General features: G+C 33.0%; 1 protein-coding gene and 1 pseudogene across 1 annotated transcript in view; both read right to left on the bottom strand.

Moving 5' to 3' along the window:
- Positions 1–10,292: 10,292 nt before the first annotated feature.
- LOC102597301 (acyl-coenzyme A oxidase 3, peroxisomal-like) lies at positions 10,293–15,365 on the bottom strand (annotated as a pseudogene).
- Positions 15,366–16,532: 1,167 nt separating this feature from the next.
- Positions 16,533–20,840, bottom strand: part of LOC102591887 (pre-rRNA-processing protein ESF2) — a 6,773-nt gene continuing 2,465 nt past the window's right edge. Inside the window, exons 2-8 of the mRNA XM_006366234.2 lie at positions 18,520–18,811; positions 18,350–18,413; positions 18,153–18,220; positions 17,649–17,738; positions 17,429–17,559; positions 16,876–17,028; positions 16,533–16,781 (exon numbers count right to left, since the gene is read on the bottom strand). Coding sequence (XP_006366296.1) covers positions 16,764–16,781; positions 16,876–17,028; positions 17,429–17,559; positions 17,649–17,738; positions 18,153–18,220; positions 18,350–18,413; positions 18,520–18,739 — 744 coding nt within the window. The 5' untranslated portion in view covers positions 18,740–18,811 and the 3' untranslated portion in view covers positions 16,533–16,763. The remainder of the gene's footprint in view (positions 16,782–16,875; positions 17,029–17,428; positions 17,560–17,648; positions 17,739–18,152; positions 18,221–18,349; positions 18,414–18,519; positions 18,812–20,840) is intronic.

Below are 20,840 nucleotides of genomic sequence, written 5' to 3'. Positions count from 1 at the left end.
CTATTACCCCCCCGCCCCCCCCCCCCCCCCCGCAAATTGTCTTCTCCCAAAACCCATACCCATTTGCAGAAACACCTGCACCCCCTCCCCCCGCCTTCTCCAAATACCCCTACTTAAATATTAAATTTTTTCAAGAAAGAATCTCATGAATAATTTAATATTTAATCTTGAAATGGGTCTATTCCTAAATTTCTAAAATAGTTTCCATCATTTTTCATCATTTTACTGTAACTATTTTTATTCACCATGTTGGATATTTAAGTTTGCAAAAATGGTGGCTGAAAATGGGAAAGAAGAAGAAAAAAATAATTAAAAAATCGACTAAATAGGTTTTTCACGCGCGCTCAACAAGTGTATTACACTCACTAAGCCATGTAAGCAAAAAGTGTCAAAATGACACATCGAGATCCTGCATGAGGTGTCTAAAATGAACATCGCCCACTTAAGGTGCCTAAGTGAAACTTCGTGTCAAATTTAAGGGGCCACCGATGGGTTAGGCCTACTTTTGTATGTTCCTTAGTTAAAAGACACATGGGCCATAACCAATAATATAATATGAACTTTTTATTTCTTTCAATATCCCCGTCCAGATATAACCACGATTGAATTTGTTTTTGGGATTTATTTTTTAGTGTCCAATAGATATGATGCGATAGTAATCTAAGTGTCTAGTAGAAATATCCTCGATTGAAAAGTTTAAATGAAAAATTATAACAATTTTAAAGGAATATTTAAGAAATTTAATTATGTCACGACATTTTACAAATTTATGTAAGAAATTATAACCAACAAATAAATAAGGAAAAATTATAGAAATTCCACATTTTAATTTACTTATTACCATTATCCCCTATAAGTTTTACAAATCTCTAAAATTCCTCATTTTCGCGCATCAGATTAGTGTATCTCGCTCATCAGATTAGTGTATCAAGTATAAAATGTAATGTATCTTACTTAACGATTAATGTATCTCGCGCATCAGATTAATGTATCAGCGCTTATATTATTGTATCTGTTTGAGGGATTTCTGTAATTATAAACTTTTAAGGGATAGATTGTAATTTTGCCTTAAAAGTATGTGATTTCTGTAATTTGCCCAATAAATAAACCTAGCGTGTTTTCATGAAAATGATAGTGCCTTTACAAGTAAAGACACGTGCCTTTTTAAAAAAAATAAAAAAACGAATGGATAGAAATAAAAAAGATTATTAGTTTAAAAAATCAATCAATCAATCATATATGATTCGAGGACCGTTAATGGCTTTCTCAAACTAGGATGATTTATATTTGACCTCTATATGAATATTTCATGACTTTTGTGGAATATTTGAGATTTTGATCTTTAGAAAATACCCAAGATTTATGGGATATTTTGAGATGCCTTTTAAGAGAATATAATACACTTTATATAGGCATGGACTAAGGTTTAGGGTTGAGTAGCATCCACAAATTCTAATTGAAACTGAACACACCTTCTAGAGTCCAAATTCAAATTGAACCCATCTTGTAGAGTCCTACAAAATTTCAATGTCTACAAATGCCTGCTGCTTCAAGGATTGTCGGAGTATAGATTCGATGAAACTCAAAGATGAGGCTTGAAGTACTCATTCTTCCACCTTTGCAACTTCAGATTTTCAGATTTGACTTATGAGAGAAGAGATGAAGGGCAGATTTGGTCCCACTGGGTGTGCCAATTTGTTTGCAACAAATTTTAAACACATGGAAAATAAATCAACCACACAAATAAAATCTGAAGAAGCGTGAATATTTTATTGATAATAGTGCGGGTACAATTTTGTTCCTCTGTTGATTCCACTCCCCTAAGATTTATCCATGATTCGAGGGCCGTTAGTGATGTATTTTCGAATTAGGATGATTTAGATTTGACCTCTAAATGAATATTTCATGACTTTTGTGGAATATTCGAGATTTTGATCTTTAGAAAATACCCAAGATTTATGAGATATTTTGATATGTCTTTTAAGACATATAGTATCATTTATATAGGCATGAACTAGGGTTTATGATTGAGTAGCCTCCAAGAATTCTAATTGAAACCGAACACACCTACTAGAGTCCAAATTCAAATTGAACACGTCTTGTAGGGTCCCACAAAATTTTAATGTCTACATTTACATTAGAGTAGATGGAGTACATCATATTTGTTAAGGTGCGATCCTTCCCCATATTTTGATAGTGTGTGATGTTTTATAATCGGACTGTCCTTTAATAAAAGATTGCTTATTTTTCTAGTAATCCGTCACATCTCTAATTGGCATCTCATGAAGGGTTAAGCGAAAGTTTAAAGTTAAATTACATTTTTAATATGTTATTCTAAATAGAATAAAAATAAAAATATGAAAAATATTTTTTAAAAATACCAAACGTCACAAATGACATCACAATGTTCTTATAATATTTGGAAATGAGATTTTTACATAATCAAATATGTTATATGTAGTGCCTGTTTTTGTTTTTGTTTTTGTTTTTTATTCTCAAATATCTTGATGCTTATACAATTTGGATCTCATGTGATCGAAAAAATATGCATGGGCCATATCTGAGAAAATGACTAAAATAATATTTAATGGGGGTAAGATTATATTAGTCTGTTGTGTATACTATGTACCAAAATGATTTTTAATGTATAAAAAATGATTATTGTAATTGTTTATGGATCCGGCTCCTCTATATTCTCTTCTTTCCAATTTCCTCAAGTTTTAGTTTGAATTGGAGACACATATCATAATTTAAAATTAATGATTGAGATCTAATTGATTAAAGTAAAGTTCTAACCATAGTTATTTACTTTCGTATATTTGCTTCTTAAATATTTTTGCAATCCATTATATTTTTCCTAAATATATTTAGAAAAATTCTTTACTGCCCTACCTATATATATATATATATATATAACTTTTACTAAATATTTTTACTTTTTTGAAAAAAATTATAATAAAGTTAAACCGTTTTTATTATTCTAATAGAGTATTAAGACCTACAATGTCTATAGAACAATATGGACTCCATTTATGGAGTAAGAACGAATTTAAAGTTGAGTGACAAAATTTATATTACTCCTAAAATTAGAAAAAAAAATGTTAGGTCACAATTTTTTATTTGAAAAATATTATTTGAGAATGGCAAACGTTAGGGAAAAAAAGTAAAAATCAGCAAAAAAATTACTCAAGTAATTAAGAAAAGAAATTCTTTTAAATATATTTAGAAAAAATATAATGTAAATCTAGGATTGTTGGATTGCAAAAATATTCAAGAAGCAAATATATGGAAGTAAATAACTATGGTTAGGACTTTACTTTAATCAATTAGATCTCAACCATTAATTTTAAACTAGGGATAAGGGTCTGAAAAAATACCTCAACTTTGGTCGAATTTGCTGTTGCGATACTAAACTTTCATGAGGACCTATTACCTCCCTAGACTATTTAATATCATATTTTAAACATATACATTTGCCCACGTGGACATAAAAAATAATGCAAAATTATAAATAGTAATGTGTCCACGTGGCACATATATACCTTTAAAATACACTATTAAATAGTTCAGGGGGTAAAAAATATGATATTAAATGGTCTAGAGAGGTAATAGGTCCTCATGAAAGTTTAGTATTGCAACATCAAATCTAACCAAAGTTGGGGTATTTTTCAGACTTTTATCCTTTTAAACTATGACATGTGTCTCCAATCCAAGCTAGAACTTGGAAAAAATGGAGAGAAGAGAAATAGAGAAGAGCCAGATCCATTGTTTATATATCAAATAATAATTGTAGTTTTTAGTGTACAAAAAAAGTAATTATTTTATTACATTAATATAAATAAATTAAATAGGAAAGTTAATCTTACATGCCTAATTAATTATGACTAAGCACACTTTTTGGTGATCAGTTACCCAAGTTATCCTCAACAATATTTTCTCTTTGATCAATATCTCTATATATAACACATATTTTCTATATATATTTCCCCCCAAATTCCGTTCAATTCAAAATCCTTTTGCATGATTCTAGGAGCGATATTTGTAATTTGTATAAACTTAAAGTATTAATATATTGAGGATACAAGTACTTGTAAAAACATAATGTATTACTCTATCAAACAAGGTAAATTAAATATAACAGTTTATCATATGAACACAATAATTTGAAAAATGGATACATTGTTGTTAAACAAAAAATTAATATACTAATATAGTATACATATGAATACATTGTTGTTAAACAAAATGTGGATACATTGGACAATTCAGAAACAAGTAAAATGAAAAATAATACAACGTGCATGTAGGTATCAAAGTGTACAAGTATTCAGTTGTACAAAAAATTGAAAAAAACAACAAACATCAATGTCTTTTTGATCAATTTTTTCATGTAATACTGAGGCTTAGTGTTAACTCGAGTATTTGTTTATAAAAATACAGTATTAATATATCTAATTATACTTGTATATCCTAATCAACCTTCCAAATTGAATAGAATACTTATGTATCCAAATATACTTATATTCACAAATCACTAGTTCAACTTGTATTTATATAACAATATAAGTATCTATGTATACAAGTATTCTAAATTATATAACTGGAGAATAGAGTATGCTGTGTCCCAATTTTCGTTAAAAGGAATAGAGTCCATTCGGATATGCCTTCAATAGGTAATTATTAGTTGTTAATTTAATAAGGAAACTTTGAGAGTTTCATGGACGTAATATAAGGATCAGTCCATTATGATAATAGAAAATGTCTTAATTAGTTCATTGTAATTAAAATTGTATCAATGTATAAAAATAAAAATAAAAAATATATACAAAAATATAGCGAGAAATAGACATAAATTATAGTCATTTTTGATAAATAATATATTTATAGCTATTGAACTTCAAATACGTTATAGCATTTTTTGTAAATTACTCTTTATTTTTTTTATCAAGTGTAACTAGTGATTCGATTCACGATATGAAAACGTATAAAACATAAAATTAAAAAAATGGGAGTGAAACTGTTGAGCCATAACAAAATCTTTTATTTGATAAGAAGAAAAATCAATTTTGCTATTCTTAATGAAAATTCTTGTTCCAATAATCATCGTTTGTTTTTGTCTTTGAAATCACAATTCATGTTGCGTCTTTTGCTGTAAGAACAAAAATTATGTTTTAGGGGATGCCAGAAAAACGTACACTCCATTCCTATACTGTTATACATTATAGACTATTTAAATTACGTAATAAATATATAAAATTAAAATAATATTTTTTGTAGATTAAAAACTATTTCGATTACCTGTTAATAAAGGATTAAAATATTCTGATCCTATAAGGATCATTTTATCGACCATATCCCATATATTTAGTACGAATGAAACTATTCTACCACTACTACTATCAGTATTTTAAAAGACTCTGTTGGGACTCGCCTCGAGACTCGCCATGGGACTCGCCTCGAGACTCGCCCTGGGACGGGACTCTAGCAAAACACCCCGAGACTCAAGTGTGGAGCTTAGCGCCCTAAGCGTCCGACTGTATGCCCTAAGCACGCCCAACGCCCAACGCTCGGGGCTCGCTTAATAGATCTTAGACAAATTATGCGTTAAAACCTTTAGATAACATTGTTGACCCTCATAATTCTTGAATAAATGAAAGATACTTCAATTTTTTAATCTATAGAGATAAGAAATTGAGAGTAACTCAAATAACAAGTTGTAGTATGACATCTTTACTATTTGATAACATTGAGAAGGTGATTATACATTACGTAACATTTCTTTTAAAAATATGTAACAACATTTTACTTTTTCACTTATCCTTGGTCTTCATGGTTTTGTCATAAATCTCAAAGTTGTCATATTTTATTTAGCTATTTTAAAGTAATTTTATTTTTATTCATGATGGAGTGGTGTTTTTATTATAATACTAGTAACGTTTATTGATTATTTTCTTTTAGGGGGGTGAATTATATAGTATGATTAAAAAAAATAATCAGAAATAATGATTCTCTTATTATTAAAAAGTTAAGATTAATTAGATTATTTATACTTGTATAATCATGTTACAACTTTTATTTTCTATGAGTTTCATTTATCATGTTTGTAATTATTCCAATCTTTGATGTATTTTTATAATTTTGTATTATTATATTATGTTGTAAATTAAAAATTTAAAGATTCATAGGGCTTACGCACCACGTCTCGAGGCTTACGCCTCACCCTATACTAAGTAAAACGCCCCGCCTCACGCTCCCACCTTTTAAAACACTGACTACTACTACTAATAATAATAATAATAATTGAGATAGTGTTATATTATTGTATGAATCATGATATATTTGACTTCTATTAACAATTAAGCTCCAACTCATGCTGATGGTAAGTTGTCCATGTCCAATGTGTGAAGACTAATGCGGCTGGCGATTTTTTATAAGTCTTTCTGATAAGGCAAGAAATGACTTAGTTCATATTGAGAAAAAAACTTACTTAATGAATGGATCATTCATGGTTGAGCTCACTGTTTTAAAAAATGGGGGGCGTGAGGCGGGGCATTTTACTTAGCTAGCGTTTGGTCATAGATTTTCAAATATTTTTAGCAAATATTATTTGGGTGAAATTTCACCATGTGTTTGACCATAATATTTGGGAAACATGTTTTACTTTTTTAAGAAATATAATTTATATCCATAAGTTTTAAAACTATTAAAACTAACCATATGTTTGTATTACATAACAAAATAGAAACATCGACGTAACAAGATTCATGACTTCCGCAACAACTCAATTAGATAGTTGTTGCAGAAAATAACAATTAAGTAGTGTCCATGACATTGGAGCAATGTGGTAGTTCAGAGTGAGTGCAACAAGCATCATTTCATACATCGTGAAGTAGACGAAGAATCTGACTTTATTACCCTGAGTCAATTGTTCGTCATTTTCATCAACAACCATATCATCACTTTCATATTCATTGAATATTCCATCATTGCTTTGATATTCACGTAAAAAATCATGTAATACAGCGCAAACAACTACTATAGAGGATGTTTTTGTAAAAGATAAAAGTTTGATGTAGAATTTGAATTTATTAAAGCTCCCAAATAACGAGATTTGGCCCAAATTCTAATTTTTTCTAGTATTTGAAAATTTGGGTTATTTGCCAAAAATATTTGTCAAATAATGGCAAGTTGTATGGACAAACACTATTTGCCAAAAATTCTCCCAAATTTTACTTGGGAAATATATGGCCAAACGGGCCCTTAGTATAGGGTATAGTAATATAATACACAAAATTATAAAAATACTTCAATAGTTTGAAATAATTACAAACACGATAAAAGAAACTCATAGAAAATAAAACTTCTAACATGAAAATATATATAAGTATAAATAATCTAACATCTTAACTTTCTAATAATTAAAGAATCATTATTTCTATAAAAAAATATATTCTATCATACTATACAATTTACCCCCTAAAAGAAAATAATCAATAAAACTTACTAGTATTATACTAAAAACATCACTGCATGAATAAAATAAAATAACTTCCAAATAACTAAATAAAATATGATAATTTTGAGACATATGACCAAACCATGAGACCAATAATAAGTGAAAAAGTAAAATTTCGCTACGTATTATTAAAATAAATGTTACGTAATATATAATCACCTTCACAGTGTTACAGATAGTAAAGATGCAATACTACAACTTGAATTTGAGTTACTCTCAATCTTCTTATCTCTATAAATTAAAAAAATTATTAAGTATCATTCATTTATTCAAGAATTATGAGGGTCAACAATGTTAACTAAAGATTTTAACGCATAATTTATGTAAGATATGTTAGGCGAGCCCCGAGCATTGGGTGTTGGACATGCTTAGAGCGTATAGTCAGGCGCTTATGGTGTAAGTCTTAAAAAACTAAGCCTCACACTAGAATCTCGGAGCGTTTTGCTAGAGCCCCGTTCCAAAACGAGCCCTGAGACAAGTCCCAACGAAATCTTTTAAACACTAATCGAGCCTGTCAAAAATATTAAATTTAATAGTATCTGATCATAAATCAATAATTACAGAATAAATTGATCCCAAGTAATTTTGGAAGGAAGCATAGTTTACATAAACAAGTTTTCAACGAATCTACTTAATATAATTAATATATAGTATGGATAGTTCCTTTATAAGTCAGAAAAATTGAAAAATAAAACCATCTAATTTCATTCATATACACCTAATTTGATTTGTATAAATTCAATATTCATTGGTCCGATTAATTATATAAAAAAGAAAGAGGATGGGAGATTTGTCATATTAGTTGCACTTGTTCAAGAGGATCGTGCATTTTCTGCATTATATTAAAGTTTGTTATTATTTTATATGAGAAATACTACATTCTAATAATAACAATATGCCTAGCTATTAGATAAGATTATTTGAAGAAAAAAATTATCAAATCATACCAATATAGAAGAATAATCGATATGATCATGATGGTTATGAAAAATTCAAATTTATTTATGCACATTAAACTAATTAAAAAATTATACGATATACAGTAATTTAATAATCAATCGAACTGTATCATTGACTGATTACAGTGCATCAACTTTCCCAAGAACACTTTAATACCCTTATCAGCGACACCAACCCACCTACCAACTTTACTATCCTTAAATACACACATTATGACATTTCAATGTGACCCAAAATACTTAATAAACCACCAAAAAATGTGATGTAGTGAATAGGGTTGCTCCTCATTTAATCAGAAGATTCGAGTTTAAGCCTTGGATATGGAATTTTTTTTTAGTAGGAACTAGGAAGCATTCCCCCCCGAATAAGACCCTACGCAATGCAAATCTAGATATAGTTGGGCTTCAGACTTTAGTGCAATTATCAGACACCAAATGAAAAAAAAAAATTAAAAAACAATGCAATTAATTATCCAACTACCAGACTAAATCCCCAACTACCAAAAGGAGCACCAAAATCAGAGTTTTTCAGGTGCAATAATTAATATTTTTCCAAAAATTAATAGTCTATTTTTTCTATGTCTCCATGAAATTTATTCCTAGATATCATTTTTCGTTATTTTGTTATGTTATTTCATCAACCCGAATAACCATTAAAGATATTAACTCTAAATGTCTTGCTTTTAATTATTTGAGAAGCGAAGATTTAGATAGTCGATCCTTGTATCAATAGACACAACTTTATTGTGATTGGAGGATTAGAACTAGATAACATGACTACAGAGGATTCATATTTCATATAGTCATCCTCACCAATTTGAGAGTGAGATGTGATTAGATTAATTTTTCTTTTATTTGAACTTTGTGAGTTTGAGTTCGAAATTCTATCGATTATTTAAAATTTATAGTTGTTTAGTCAAAAAAAATATTAATCACATATACATGATCTGAATTAAGGTTTCTGGACTCGAATGAACCTATAACTCCAACACTACACCTGCCCCTACTGGCAACTCTAAAGATATGCTACCCTTAGAAGATGCATTTTGCGGATATAAAGATGTTGAGATGGATGTGTTTGCGTACCAAGAGCGACGAGATTAGGAATGAGGTTATGTGGGAGAGAAGGAGGGAGTAACCTCCGTGGTGGACTAGATGAGGAGAGCAAGACTAAGATAGTATGGTTATGTGAAGAGGATGCATTACGTTGATGTCCTAGTGAGGAGGTGCAAGAGGTTGTTGTAAGGCATAATCATAGATGTAAAAGTAGGTTGAAAAAGTATTGAAGAGAGATGATTAGACACAACATGGTAACTTCATATTATTAAGGGCATGACTTTAGATATGAAAGAGTGGAGATCGCATATTAGGGTAGAAGATTAGTAGGGATAAAGTGTTGTGTTGCCTTGCGAAGGTTTAGGCTTGTTAGTACTTGTTGTAATGCTAGACGTTCCCTTGTACGTCTTGCATTATATTGTTTATTGTGTTACGATTATCATATTATTTTGTTGTTATTGTTTCTTTCTTGTAGACTTTACAACACTTTTCTTATTAAATGTTATGCATTTTCTTTTACTTGAATTTGATGCACTTTAGCCGTGGGTCTTTCGAAAACAATCTTTCTAGCTCCACAAGATAATGATAAGGTTTGCGTACACTCTACCCTCCCTAAATCCCACTTAGCGATTTCACTGGGTTGTTATTGTTGTTGGCTAGTACAAAAAAAGAATAGTGTTTCAAAAACATTAAGTGTAATCTAGACAAATAATATGACACTAGATCTGGCTCAGATCGAGATTGGGGAGGTTGAAAGAGAGTTTGAAAAATGTCTTCAAATATGAAGTTTATCTTACTGGTATTTGTTGTACTGCAATGATCACTACAGAGACATCAATTCACTGATTTTGCTCCATGGTATTAACAAGGCCAAGGAAGCGGAGCTAGAATTTTAAGTTTATGACTTAGAGTTCTAGATTCTAGAAAGGACAATTTACATTGGTTATTCATGGCAAGCACAGAAATTGCAGGAACAAGCCATGTTGTGATGTCTTTTTAATCTAGGTAGTATCTTGTGGTAACTAGTAATCTACGAACGACGAGCTAGTTTTGTTCAGAAGACGAAGCATTGGCCTCAACCCAATTGAAAGCTATCGGGCTCAAGAAGGCGTCAGGTAAGCCAAAAGAACTGACCAAGGGAAGTGTATCAACTAGTAATCTACGAACGACGAGCTAGTTTTGTTCAGAAGACGAAGCATTGGCCTCAACCCAATTGAAAGCTATCGGGCTCAAGAAGGCGTCAGGTAAGCCGAAGGAACTGACCAAGGAAAGTGCATGTGGCCTTAGTTCACTGCATAGCTTTGCAACTTCTTTTCTCACTATAGCAGCATTGTCCATCGACAGGTATCCGTATCGGAGGAATGCAGCATCCTCTTCTAGGGTGACCAGAACATACATCGATCTGACGAGATCCAAAACGCTCTGCAAGATAATTCACGGTTGAACACATACAACACGGTTTAGATATTATCTATAGATACAACATTAGAAAACTCTATTTCACATTCTCATTACGCATAAAGGTCGAACATTCTGATTCTTTCCTGGCAGTGAGACATTTCATGACTTTGTCCACTGCACCTACCCCCTCTTTAGTTAAATAGTTGTGTCTAACAACTATAAAAATGATCTGAAAGACATTTGTTAGTACCTTAAGGGGGCCAGATGTGACGGATGCCTCTGCATCGAGGAAAGTATGGAGAACTGCTCGGTCTGAGAAGGCTCTCCCCAGGTCTTCAGCAAGCTGATAATTCTGTCGAGGGGGAAACATTGATTTGTTATATGCAAGCACCCAATACAAGCTGAATAAGAGAAGAATAAAGATGAAGAGTATGCTTACCAAAGTAAAAGCATATTCCTTGCTTTTTCCCTGTGCCTGGCATTGAGAAACTTCAGCAGCAAAACGTTCCAACAGGTCTCGTTCCCGTAGGCAGAATATGTCATTCTGGAATAAAGGCAATCAGAACTTCTGACCTGATAAATGATTCATCTAAAATGAAAAAGGAAACAAAAGCTTTGTTACCTGGAACTGGGCTTGCCTCATTGTAGAACTTGTAAGTTGTGAAGGTATGACGGGACGAGAGGTGTTCATGTGTTCTAATCCCAATCCTTTGAACGGCTTCTTACTCCTTTTGACTGCCACATATTCCCCAAAAAGTGCCTTGCTAACCTGCCATTACAATTTATCCATCGAACAACAAAGTTACCTAGTGACTATGCAAAGAGATCATCAATAACGTGTGTGTGCCGTGTAGAGTAGGTTAATGCAGAATGACTCCTATTGCTACAAGATGATGAAATATCTCTTTTCACCTAATGCTGCTGCAAAAAATCTATGATCCTATCAACTTTTCGACCCAAAGAACCATGCATGCTCTTGAGAGTGTTACAAATTCTTTTTACAAAAAGAATCACGGAAGAAAACGTTACTGTTTCATTTTTATCCGAGTCAGAAGAAACTACATATGTACTACAAAAAAATGGCAGACTGCATGGTAGGTTTTAACAAATGATGATAAGATTGTAGAAGTACAGTAGCTGAAAATAGAAAAAAAAAATTGATGGTAACATTGCAGAAGTACAGTAGCTGAAAATAGAAAACAATTGGCCCCGAGGAGGACGAAGGAAAGAATGCATGGTAGAATAAAATATAGAGCATTTCAGTGAGCATTTACGTTTTTGCAAGAAGAGGAAGAAGTTGCCGTTGATGACTTGGTAATCAAGTATAAGAACTTCTGGTCCATTAGGAGTAACTGAAAACGCTCTTCTTGTCAGCGAGTATCTTATCGCAGTTGCCAAACCAATCTGACAAAGCATCACGAACAGAAAAATGAGATGCCACAAAAATACTATGAGTGGTAAATAAAATACGTGTGTAGAAGCAACTGTTGCTTGTCATACCTTTGCGGAGTAAACTGCACTAGCTGCAATTGTCACACGGCCAGATGTCAAAGGGGATAAAAATGCTGCAAATCTCTAGGAACAAATTGTCAAATTCCAGTTAGCATTATCCTCAGCAATGTTTCTTGACGAACTGTCAAAACTTTAACAATCTCCTATGATAGTAAAGAATCACTAGAAAAAGGGCAGCCCCGGTACTAAAGCTCCTGCTATGCGCAGGGTATGGGGAAGGGCCCGACTACAAGGGCCTATTGTACGCAGTCTTACCTTGCATTTCTACTAGAGGCTGTTTTCCCCGGCCTACCGTAAAGAACCACTAATAGATAAAAATTATCCTTATTATGCTTCCTTAGAAAAGACTTGCATTAATTAAGCACAACAAAAATAATTGGGAATCATTGCCTTATACGAATTAAGTTTACCTGGTCAGGATCCTTGATAGCAGTAAGATATTTCCCATCTGGAGAAACATCCGCCACTAAATTTAACAAATTTTCTCTGGGTACCCGGACATTGTCAAACCTGAAAAATGAAATTTCACAAAGAGCTTAGCTCCTAACTGCCAAAATGAAGCCATAAACTTTTACTACAATTTACTACACTTAAAGCCAAGTTCAAGTACAGCTCTTCTCTACGAAATTCTGCCATTGTCAACACCATTTAAGCCAATCTTGTGACCACAATCAGCTATGCGGATGTTTAGACAAATATCTCCATTTTCATCTCTGATCTGAGCGATAAAAGCATGGACACCTTGATTTCCCCCGTCAATGATGAGCTGAGAGAAAACTATGGTACGTGTTGCATGCTACAACACAGTCAAGAGAAATGATATCAATTTAGACTAAGGCTCAAGCAAGAGTTAGCAAGTTGACAAACAAAAAACATCAATCAAATAAACATGCCAAATTTGTTTCCGAGAGGAAGTATAGTTACATTAGCTGCACCCCCAATCCAATACTTCTGAGCTGATTCACATGGAGTATTTATGACAAACTCTCCTGTGCTTGAATCATACGTTGTGACTGTTTCAATACCTCGAACCTGAACAGTACTTGCAAATATATCAGTTAGAATTGCAGAAACAATGGACAATATTTTACTTTCTAAAGTTATATAATATATACTTAAACAACTTTCACATACATTACTTCCATGCCCCAACTCTGTCATCGAGAAGCAACCTTTAACCACGTAATCCTCTGTGTCCTTCAACCATTTATCATGATGTCGTTTGGTACCGAAAAACTGAATTGCACCACCCCTGTATCAATCAACCAAAAAGTTTAATGATATTCTGATAACCTGGAAATTCAATTTATGCAATGACAGCCAACCAATCAAGATTGTCTCTACAATAAATTTCATCCATTTAGGTTCTTCTTATAATATTCCTAAATTTATCTTTTACGTGCAATAGTTGACCACCAACATAAAAATCGTCCAATCATGTACTTTTCAAGAAAGCTCACTGGTAGGCAGATACCCCGGAAGTCTGTCGGAAAACATAACATAGAATGTCTGTACATAGAAATTCAATGTCTACTTAGGTTGTTACAAGTTAATCAAGCAATCAAGAATGTTTGTGCTCATGACATAGTATTGATTGATGAAACGCGTGGTATAGTTAACAATAGGCTAGAAGTTTGGAGACAAACCCTAGAGTCTTAAAGTTTTCTGATTAAGTAGGACTAAAAGAGAGTACTTGGAGTGCAAGTTTAGTGACGTAACGCATGAAGCAGAGGTGGAAGTGAAGATCGATGCACAAATTATACCCAAGAAAGGGAGCTTCAAGTATCTTGGGTTCATAATCCAAGAAAACGGGGAGATTGATGTTGATGTCACACAGCGTATTGGAGCGGGTAGGCAAAATGGATGCTCACATTCGGAGTACTGTGATAAGAATGTGCTAGCAAGACTTAAGGGCAAATTCTACAGAGTGGTGGTACCAATATTGTTATACGGGACATAGTATTGGCCAACCAAGAATGTCCACGTCCAAAAGATGAATATAGTGGAGATGAGGATACTCAGATGAATGTGTGAGCGCACTCAGGAGATATGATTAGAAATGAAGTTATAAGGGACAAGGTGGGAGCGGCCCCTGTGGCAAACAAGATGAGAAAGGCGAAACTAAAATGATTCGGGCATGTGAAGAGGAGGTGCGTAGATGCGCCGGTAAGAAGGTGTTACAGGTTGGCTCTACCAGAAATCTAATTGAGGGAGGTGATAAGATAGGACATGACTCAATATCAACTTACTAATAAATATTAAGGTATGGAAATCGAAAATGAGAATAAATGGTTAGTAGGTAGTTGAGTGTTGCCGCACTAGGTACATAACGGACAAAAAAGCATACCATAGGAGAAAATGGACACCCATCTTGATGGAAAGAGAATGATCATAGATAAAAAGACAATCCAAGAGAGCCAATTTCCTCAACTCATCTTCAGGCCCTTTAACAGTCAGCCAATCCTTGGAAAACCCATGTTCAACAAGGTACTGAATCCTCCTCATGGTAATTTGCCTTTGCTGTTCCTTAGATTGACTATAATTAGGTGAAAGAAACACTTTTCCACCTCTTTTTACAGGGTTAAAAATTTTGCTCTGTAATATCAGACCAAAAAACCAGTCTCTTTCCTCCAAATTGTGACCATCCATGAGCTTTCTCATCTCTTTAATGTAAAAAACAGCAGCTGGCTCTGAAAGCTCAGGTGGATTGTAGCTGAGACATGGCAATGATTGGAGTATAACATTGAGTATTGGGGTTTCTTGTTTTAGGTGTCTGCTGAGAACTTTAGTTCTGAAATTCACTTTCTCCATTGAAGAACACAAAAGATTGTATTTTTCCATTATTGAGAGTTTTAAAGTGATGCTTGATTTTGTATGAGAAATCAAGAAAATGCTAGTGAGACTGAATTTTCTACTATTAGAAATGTTGAAAATTCTGGTGGGGTAGGTGATTGATGATCATGGGATAAATGTCAACATTATTTTACGGAAAAATTACATTCATTTTAAAAGTATTTACACCACGTAATTTATACATTCGTGTTTAAACACACTATTTAACTAAACATCTTTATACAAATTTACCTACTCATGGTAGAGTGAAAGCTACCTAGTGTGGAACCGTTGAGGACCGAGTTTCGTAGTTTGTTATGGTCCACTAAAAGTGATTTATATAGCTTTTTGCTCTCTCGTCTTAATAGCTAGCTTTTCGGGTATGGTTCTCGATGAATTATACGTCATTCTATCTAACAAAGTAACATGGATTATGGTGCACTGGTGGGAGTGTTTCATCCTTACCCATAGGAAAAAATGGACTCCAACTTTGATGGCAAGTGAATGATCATAGATGCCAAGACAATCCAAGAGACCTAATTTCCTCAACTCATCTTCAGGCCCTTTACCAGTAAGCCATTTCTTAAAAACCCCATGTTCAAGAAGGTACCCAATTCTCTTCATGGTGATATTTCCCTTTGTTGTTCTTTAGATTGATTGTAATCAGGTGAAACAAAAACTTTGCCACCTCTTTCAATAGGGTTAAACAGATTGCTCAACAAGAAATTCCTAATTCATTCCTATAATAATTGGAATCAAAATCATGTATGTATGGCTTAATCTCAAATCAATTGGAGATGAAAATTACTTTCTCTGAGCAGTAATAGAGTTAATAACAGTGGTATATTCAAACTCATTGTTGGCATAGTTTCTGTTGGCGTACTCTTCTGGTGTGGCCACAAAGTATCGATGCCCTATACTTCGAACGAATAGATTTTTGGGTCTTGAAAGAAAAAAAAAAAAAACACCTAAAATAAATGGTTTGGTGATGGAACAGTAGTGAGTATATATAATATATAATGAGGAAGAAGAGTGATATCTACCAGAGAGGGTTCTGAGGAGCTTCATGGCTGCAGCAGAATCTCACACACACATTGAACGATTTTGGGATAAGTAGCCTTGAGAGGGTTATTATACAGCTTTGCCACACGTTTCAAGTATTTAATCAAAGATTGGTTCAAGGTAAGGACATATAAGCTCAATACGTCTCACAGACTGCACAATCGTAAAGTCCTAATGGTTCATCCACTGATCCATGAGAGATACATTAGTCCATTTGAATTAGACAAGTTAAACAAGGCTCTACACACACATTTAATATGACATCTACAATCAACTGCAAATAAAGATAAAATTTTTGATTGAGGTTTACTTATAACTTTAACATCTAATAACAGTCAGAGATGTTTTTGAAGGCAACAAAATCAAATGTGGTTGAAAAAATTGGCAAGCACAATTTCTGAAATGTTTGCACTCGTACGCCCTTGTCATTGACCACCAAATACCTGTACAAAATGAAGAGCAGTTTCCATCAGAACATAAGCAAGTCTTTTATTTACCTCTTTCACCAGAGCAGGGAATGGGGGAAATGTAACTTACTCCGGCCAAAACGTCCTTAGACAGACTAGGCTTGAGTTTCCCAGCTTGATCTGCCACAGGTTTTTTCTGGGGAAATTGTCGTATCACCTTTGGTGCAAACTGATCACTTGGGAAATCAGAAATTACCCCAGATTCCTGTTGCACCTTTTGCTTCTGTAAAGATGGAACAATTAAAAAGTATTATCTATACTATATTACTCAATTGCGAAAGATATAAGGTAAGATAAAGTGAGTGGTCGAATACCTAAACTAAAACTGGCTATAATACATTACCAAGTAATAATAATTCGAGGTGAGGAAAAGAGACTCTTCCTATTTTACACACAAACCAACATCTATATTTTATTAGTTTTGCTTAAAGAGACATCTTCTAACATCAATCAATGTATTAAATATCCACATCAGAGCTTATCGACGAAAAACTAGAGTTGTATCATGTTGTAACTACTATTTAAAGAATAAAAACTCAAAAGGAGATGGCAAATAAGAAAGTCAATCGGGGGAGATCAAAACATGCTGCTTAACAACTACTTGCATGAATTGTATCACTAACCTTCTTCATTCGTTCTTCAATAGAACTTAAAGCACGAGATTTATCAACTTGTGTAAGGTAGAAATCACGCTCCCTCTTAGCAGCAGAAAGCTCCAAAGCTAGTTTCTGCTCACGAACTGCATGCCTTTGTGCTGCAAAATGTTTGTAAGGCATCAATTAAGAAGTGAATGGAGATCGAAAAATGCATCACTACCCAATAAACCAAAAAGTAACAGTATACCGATTTCATCAGTAACATCATCCCATTTGATTTTAGACAAGTACTTGACATTCCAAATGTCATAATAGAATGATGACCTTTTTCTTCCACCTATCAAACAGAAATTTGACAGTAAAGTCGATAACCTCTCAAGGTCACTGAAAATATAAGAATAACAGAAGTTGAAAGCTGAATCAGAATAACCATATTACATTGTTACGACACAAATGACATAATGCAACAAAACAATGATAGTCTATTCGTAATAGAAGCCAAATTTTGGCTAGTATCTGAATAATTGGTGTGTCCCCTAAAAATGTGTAATAAGCACAATAACTAGTCAGCTCAACAGGAAAATAGAAACATTTGTCAAACTTACTGTTAGATGCTACGATGGCACCCTATTCACCAAATAAAAGAAACAGCTAGCTATGTAAATAGCCTGAACATCTAAACAGAATTCCTTAAACTGGAAAAGAATCAAGAAGAAAAGGAAGGCACTGCTAAGAAAATATGTTCCTTTACCCATCTGTTGACCATTCAACATATTTGCAACTCTTTTGGCAACACTCTTTTTTGTAAACTCAACCCACCTACAGATATAGATGATAGTTTAATTACTTTCGGTAAAAAATGTCATAATCATGCAGATGCAAGATACAATTCATGCTAAATAATAGATATTCTGATTTCAGTTGACAGAAACTTCAATATGAGCATACCCTTCTGAAAATGCTTGTCCTCGAAATCCACCTGCCCGTTTCCGATTCATTTGAGCAGCAGCAGCTGTATGCAAGACAAATTAGTAAAGACAACCAAGCTAAGCTGAGGAGCACAGTGAAGTGTTTAACCAATATCAGATATAAGAGCATAAACAAGGAACTCAACAAACCTTCAGGTACAAGATATATTCTCTGAATTTCTCCAAACTGAGAAAGAACCTGGCGAAGTTTCACGTGGTCCATACGAGGCGGTACTCTACTTACGTGACAAACTCCACGCTTTTCCGCCTTCACCTTCTTCTTCTTTTTAACTTTTCCTACTTGTGTTTTAGTTTCATCTTCTCTACGTGGTGGACTTGTGTCCTCAATTTCCAAATCTTTCTCACCCATCTAACGAAAAGGAGAAAACCAGTTGTGCGTAACAGATAAAACTTGTGCTATAGTGGAATTTGTCCGTCAAAGCTACAAGAATAATTTCCAATGTATATTAGCAATCATAAAATTAACTCCCCCAACCCTAAAGCCACTAAAAAGCCACAAGGACAGTTGAAAGCAAGGGCAGCTCAACCCTAAGCCCTAAAGCCACAAAATTACAAATCCTTCAAAGAAGCAAAAAAATCCCAAATTCAATTCGAAAAAGGAAGCTCAAATACGAAAACAAATATATACATCCGAAACCGAAGATAAATTCGAGCAAGAGGCAAGATTAAAGGAGAACCAAATGCACTGAGACAAAAGATGAAGGAGATACAAACATAGCTAAAGAGACGACTAGCTCTGTTGAAGGCGATGTAGAATGTTAACCGTGACAAGCGTCGTATTAAACCAAACCACACTTGGAAGAACCAAAATACACAAGTAGAATATAAAAAAAACTAGATTCTATTTATTGTTACAATTATAATTAAAATCTTCTTAATAGTTTCTTACTAATTATGTACTTTATTTTTGAAATTTATGTAACTATAATTAAAAATTGAGTAAATACATCAAATCCTCTTAAATTTAAGAACAAAATTCACTTTAGTACTTTAACTATATAGGCATTTAAATATTCTCTTAATAATTTTGAAGTGATTAAATACCACCCTAAGAACTAACGTGGCAAAGTGAGTGTACTCACTCTCCTCATTTAGTCATGCATAAATGAGGTGCAAATATACATGAAAAGATTCAGACGCTAAGAGAAAGTTCAACCAATTTTTTTATACACCTCAATCAAAAATATTTAAACTTTTACCTTGGCAAAACAGGCGAAAACACGGATACTAATAGCATGACAACCGTAAAAACGAGTAATTATGCACTTTCTCCTTGGAACTTTGGAATTTAAAGGGCCCAACACCGAAGCTATGAGTCTCTCACTGATTTGTGCCCTAACAAAATAGATTTGTGTCCTAACAAAACCATTTAAATCATTTGTACCGGCAGAAGAGGCGGCCGTGTTCCTTCTAATAAAATCTAGTTTTTGTAATGTAATATTCATGGATGGCATATTTTCTTTCGACAGGCACCAATATTTAGCTATGAATTTGTTTTTGGTTACTAGTCCATCAGAACATTAAACATTACTTCTTTTATTTCTTACATTATAATTTCCTGCTAATATAGCAGTAACAAACCCCCACCCCCACCCCAAAAAAAAAAGTTGAATTATAGTTAAACAAACATCTTGGTTAACAAAAACATCATGCACTACTAAAAAAACAGTGAATACTGACCTTCAAATACCGACTTCCCAGCTTAGGTCGGAAAAAGCTTGGTCGCTTTTCAATACCGACCTTTCAAGGTCAGTTTTAATTTTAAGTCGGAAAATTCATTATTTTATTTTTTGACTTCTTGAGGTCACCTTTTATATATTTGTTAATTTTTATTTTTATTATTTCCGTCTTCTGGATGTCAAAATATTTATTTCTTATATTTTAAAATACCGACATTCAGAGGTCGGTATTAATTAATTTTTAATCTTAAAAAATTAATTTATTTTTTATTTTATTTATTTTTTATATTCCGACCTCCAGAGGTCGGTATCGTTTATTTTTGCAATTTTAGTTGTCCACCTGCATATTTCTACCAAAAACAGCCCCAAAAGAGTTGCCAACACAATATTTTTCAACATATACATTAATCTTCTTCAAAATAAACTTCATCCAACTTCTAAATAAACTAAATCCAACTTCAAAATAAACTAAAATACGATCAAACAACTAAACAATTTTAACTCTAACTAGTTTTGACTTAATTCTAACAACTAAATCTACCAACTAAATCACATTATTTATTTGAACTTATTTAAACAACCAAACAACATTAACTCTAACTAGTTTTGAATTAATTCCACCAACTAAACCACATTATTTATTTGAACTTATTTCAACAACTAAACAACTTTAACTCTAACTAGTTTTGACTTAATTCTAACAACTAAATCTACCAACTAAATCACATTATTTATTTGAACTTATTTAAACAACTAAACAATATTAACTCT

The sequence above is a fragment of the Solanum tuberosum genome, unplaced genomic scaffold, assembly GCF_000226075.1.
Source record: "Solanum tuberosum cultivar DM 1-3 516 R44 unplaced genomic scaffold, SolTub_3.0 scf00626, whole genome shotgun sequence".
Taxonomy (NCBI): domain Eukaryota; kingdom Viridiplantae; phylum Streptophyta; class Magnoliopsida; order Solanales; family Solanaceae; genus Solanum; species Solanum tuberosum.
Note: the sequence above shows the minus strand (reverse complement) of the source record. Positions and strands in the feature narration are given on the sequence as shown.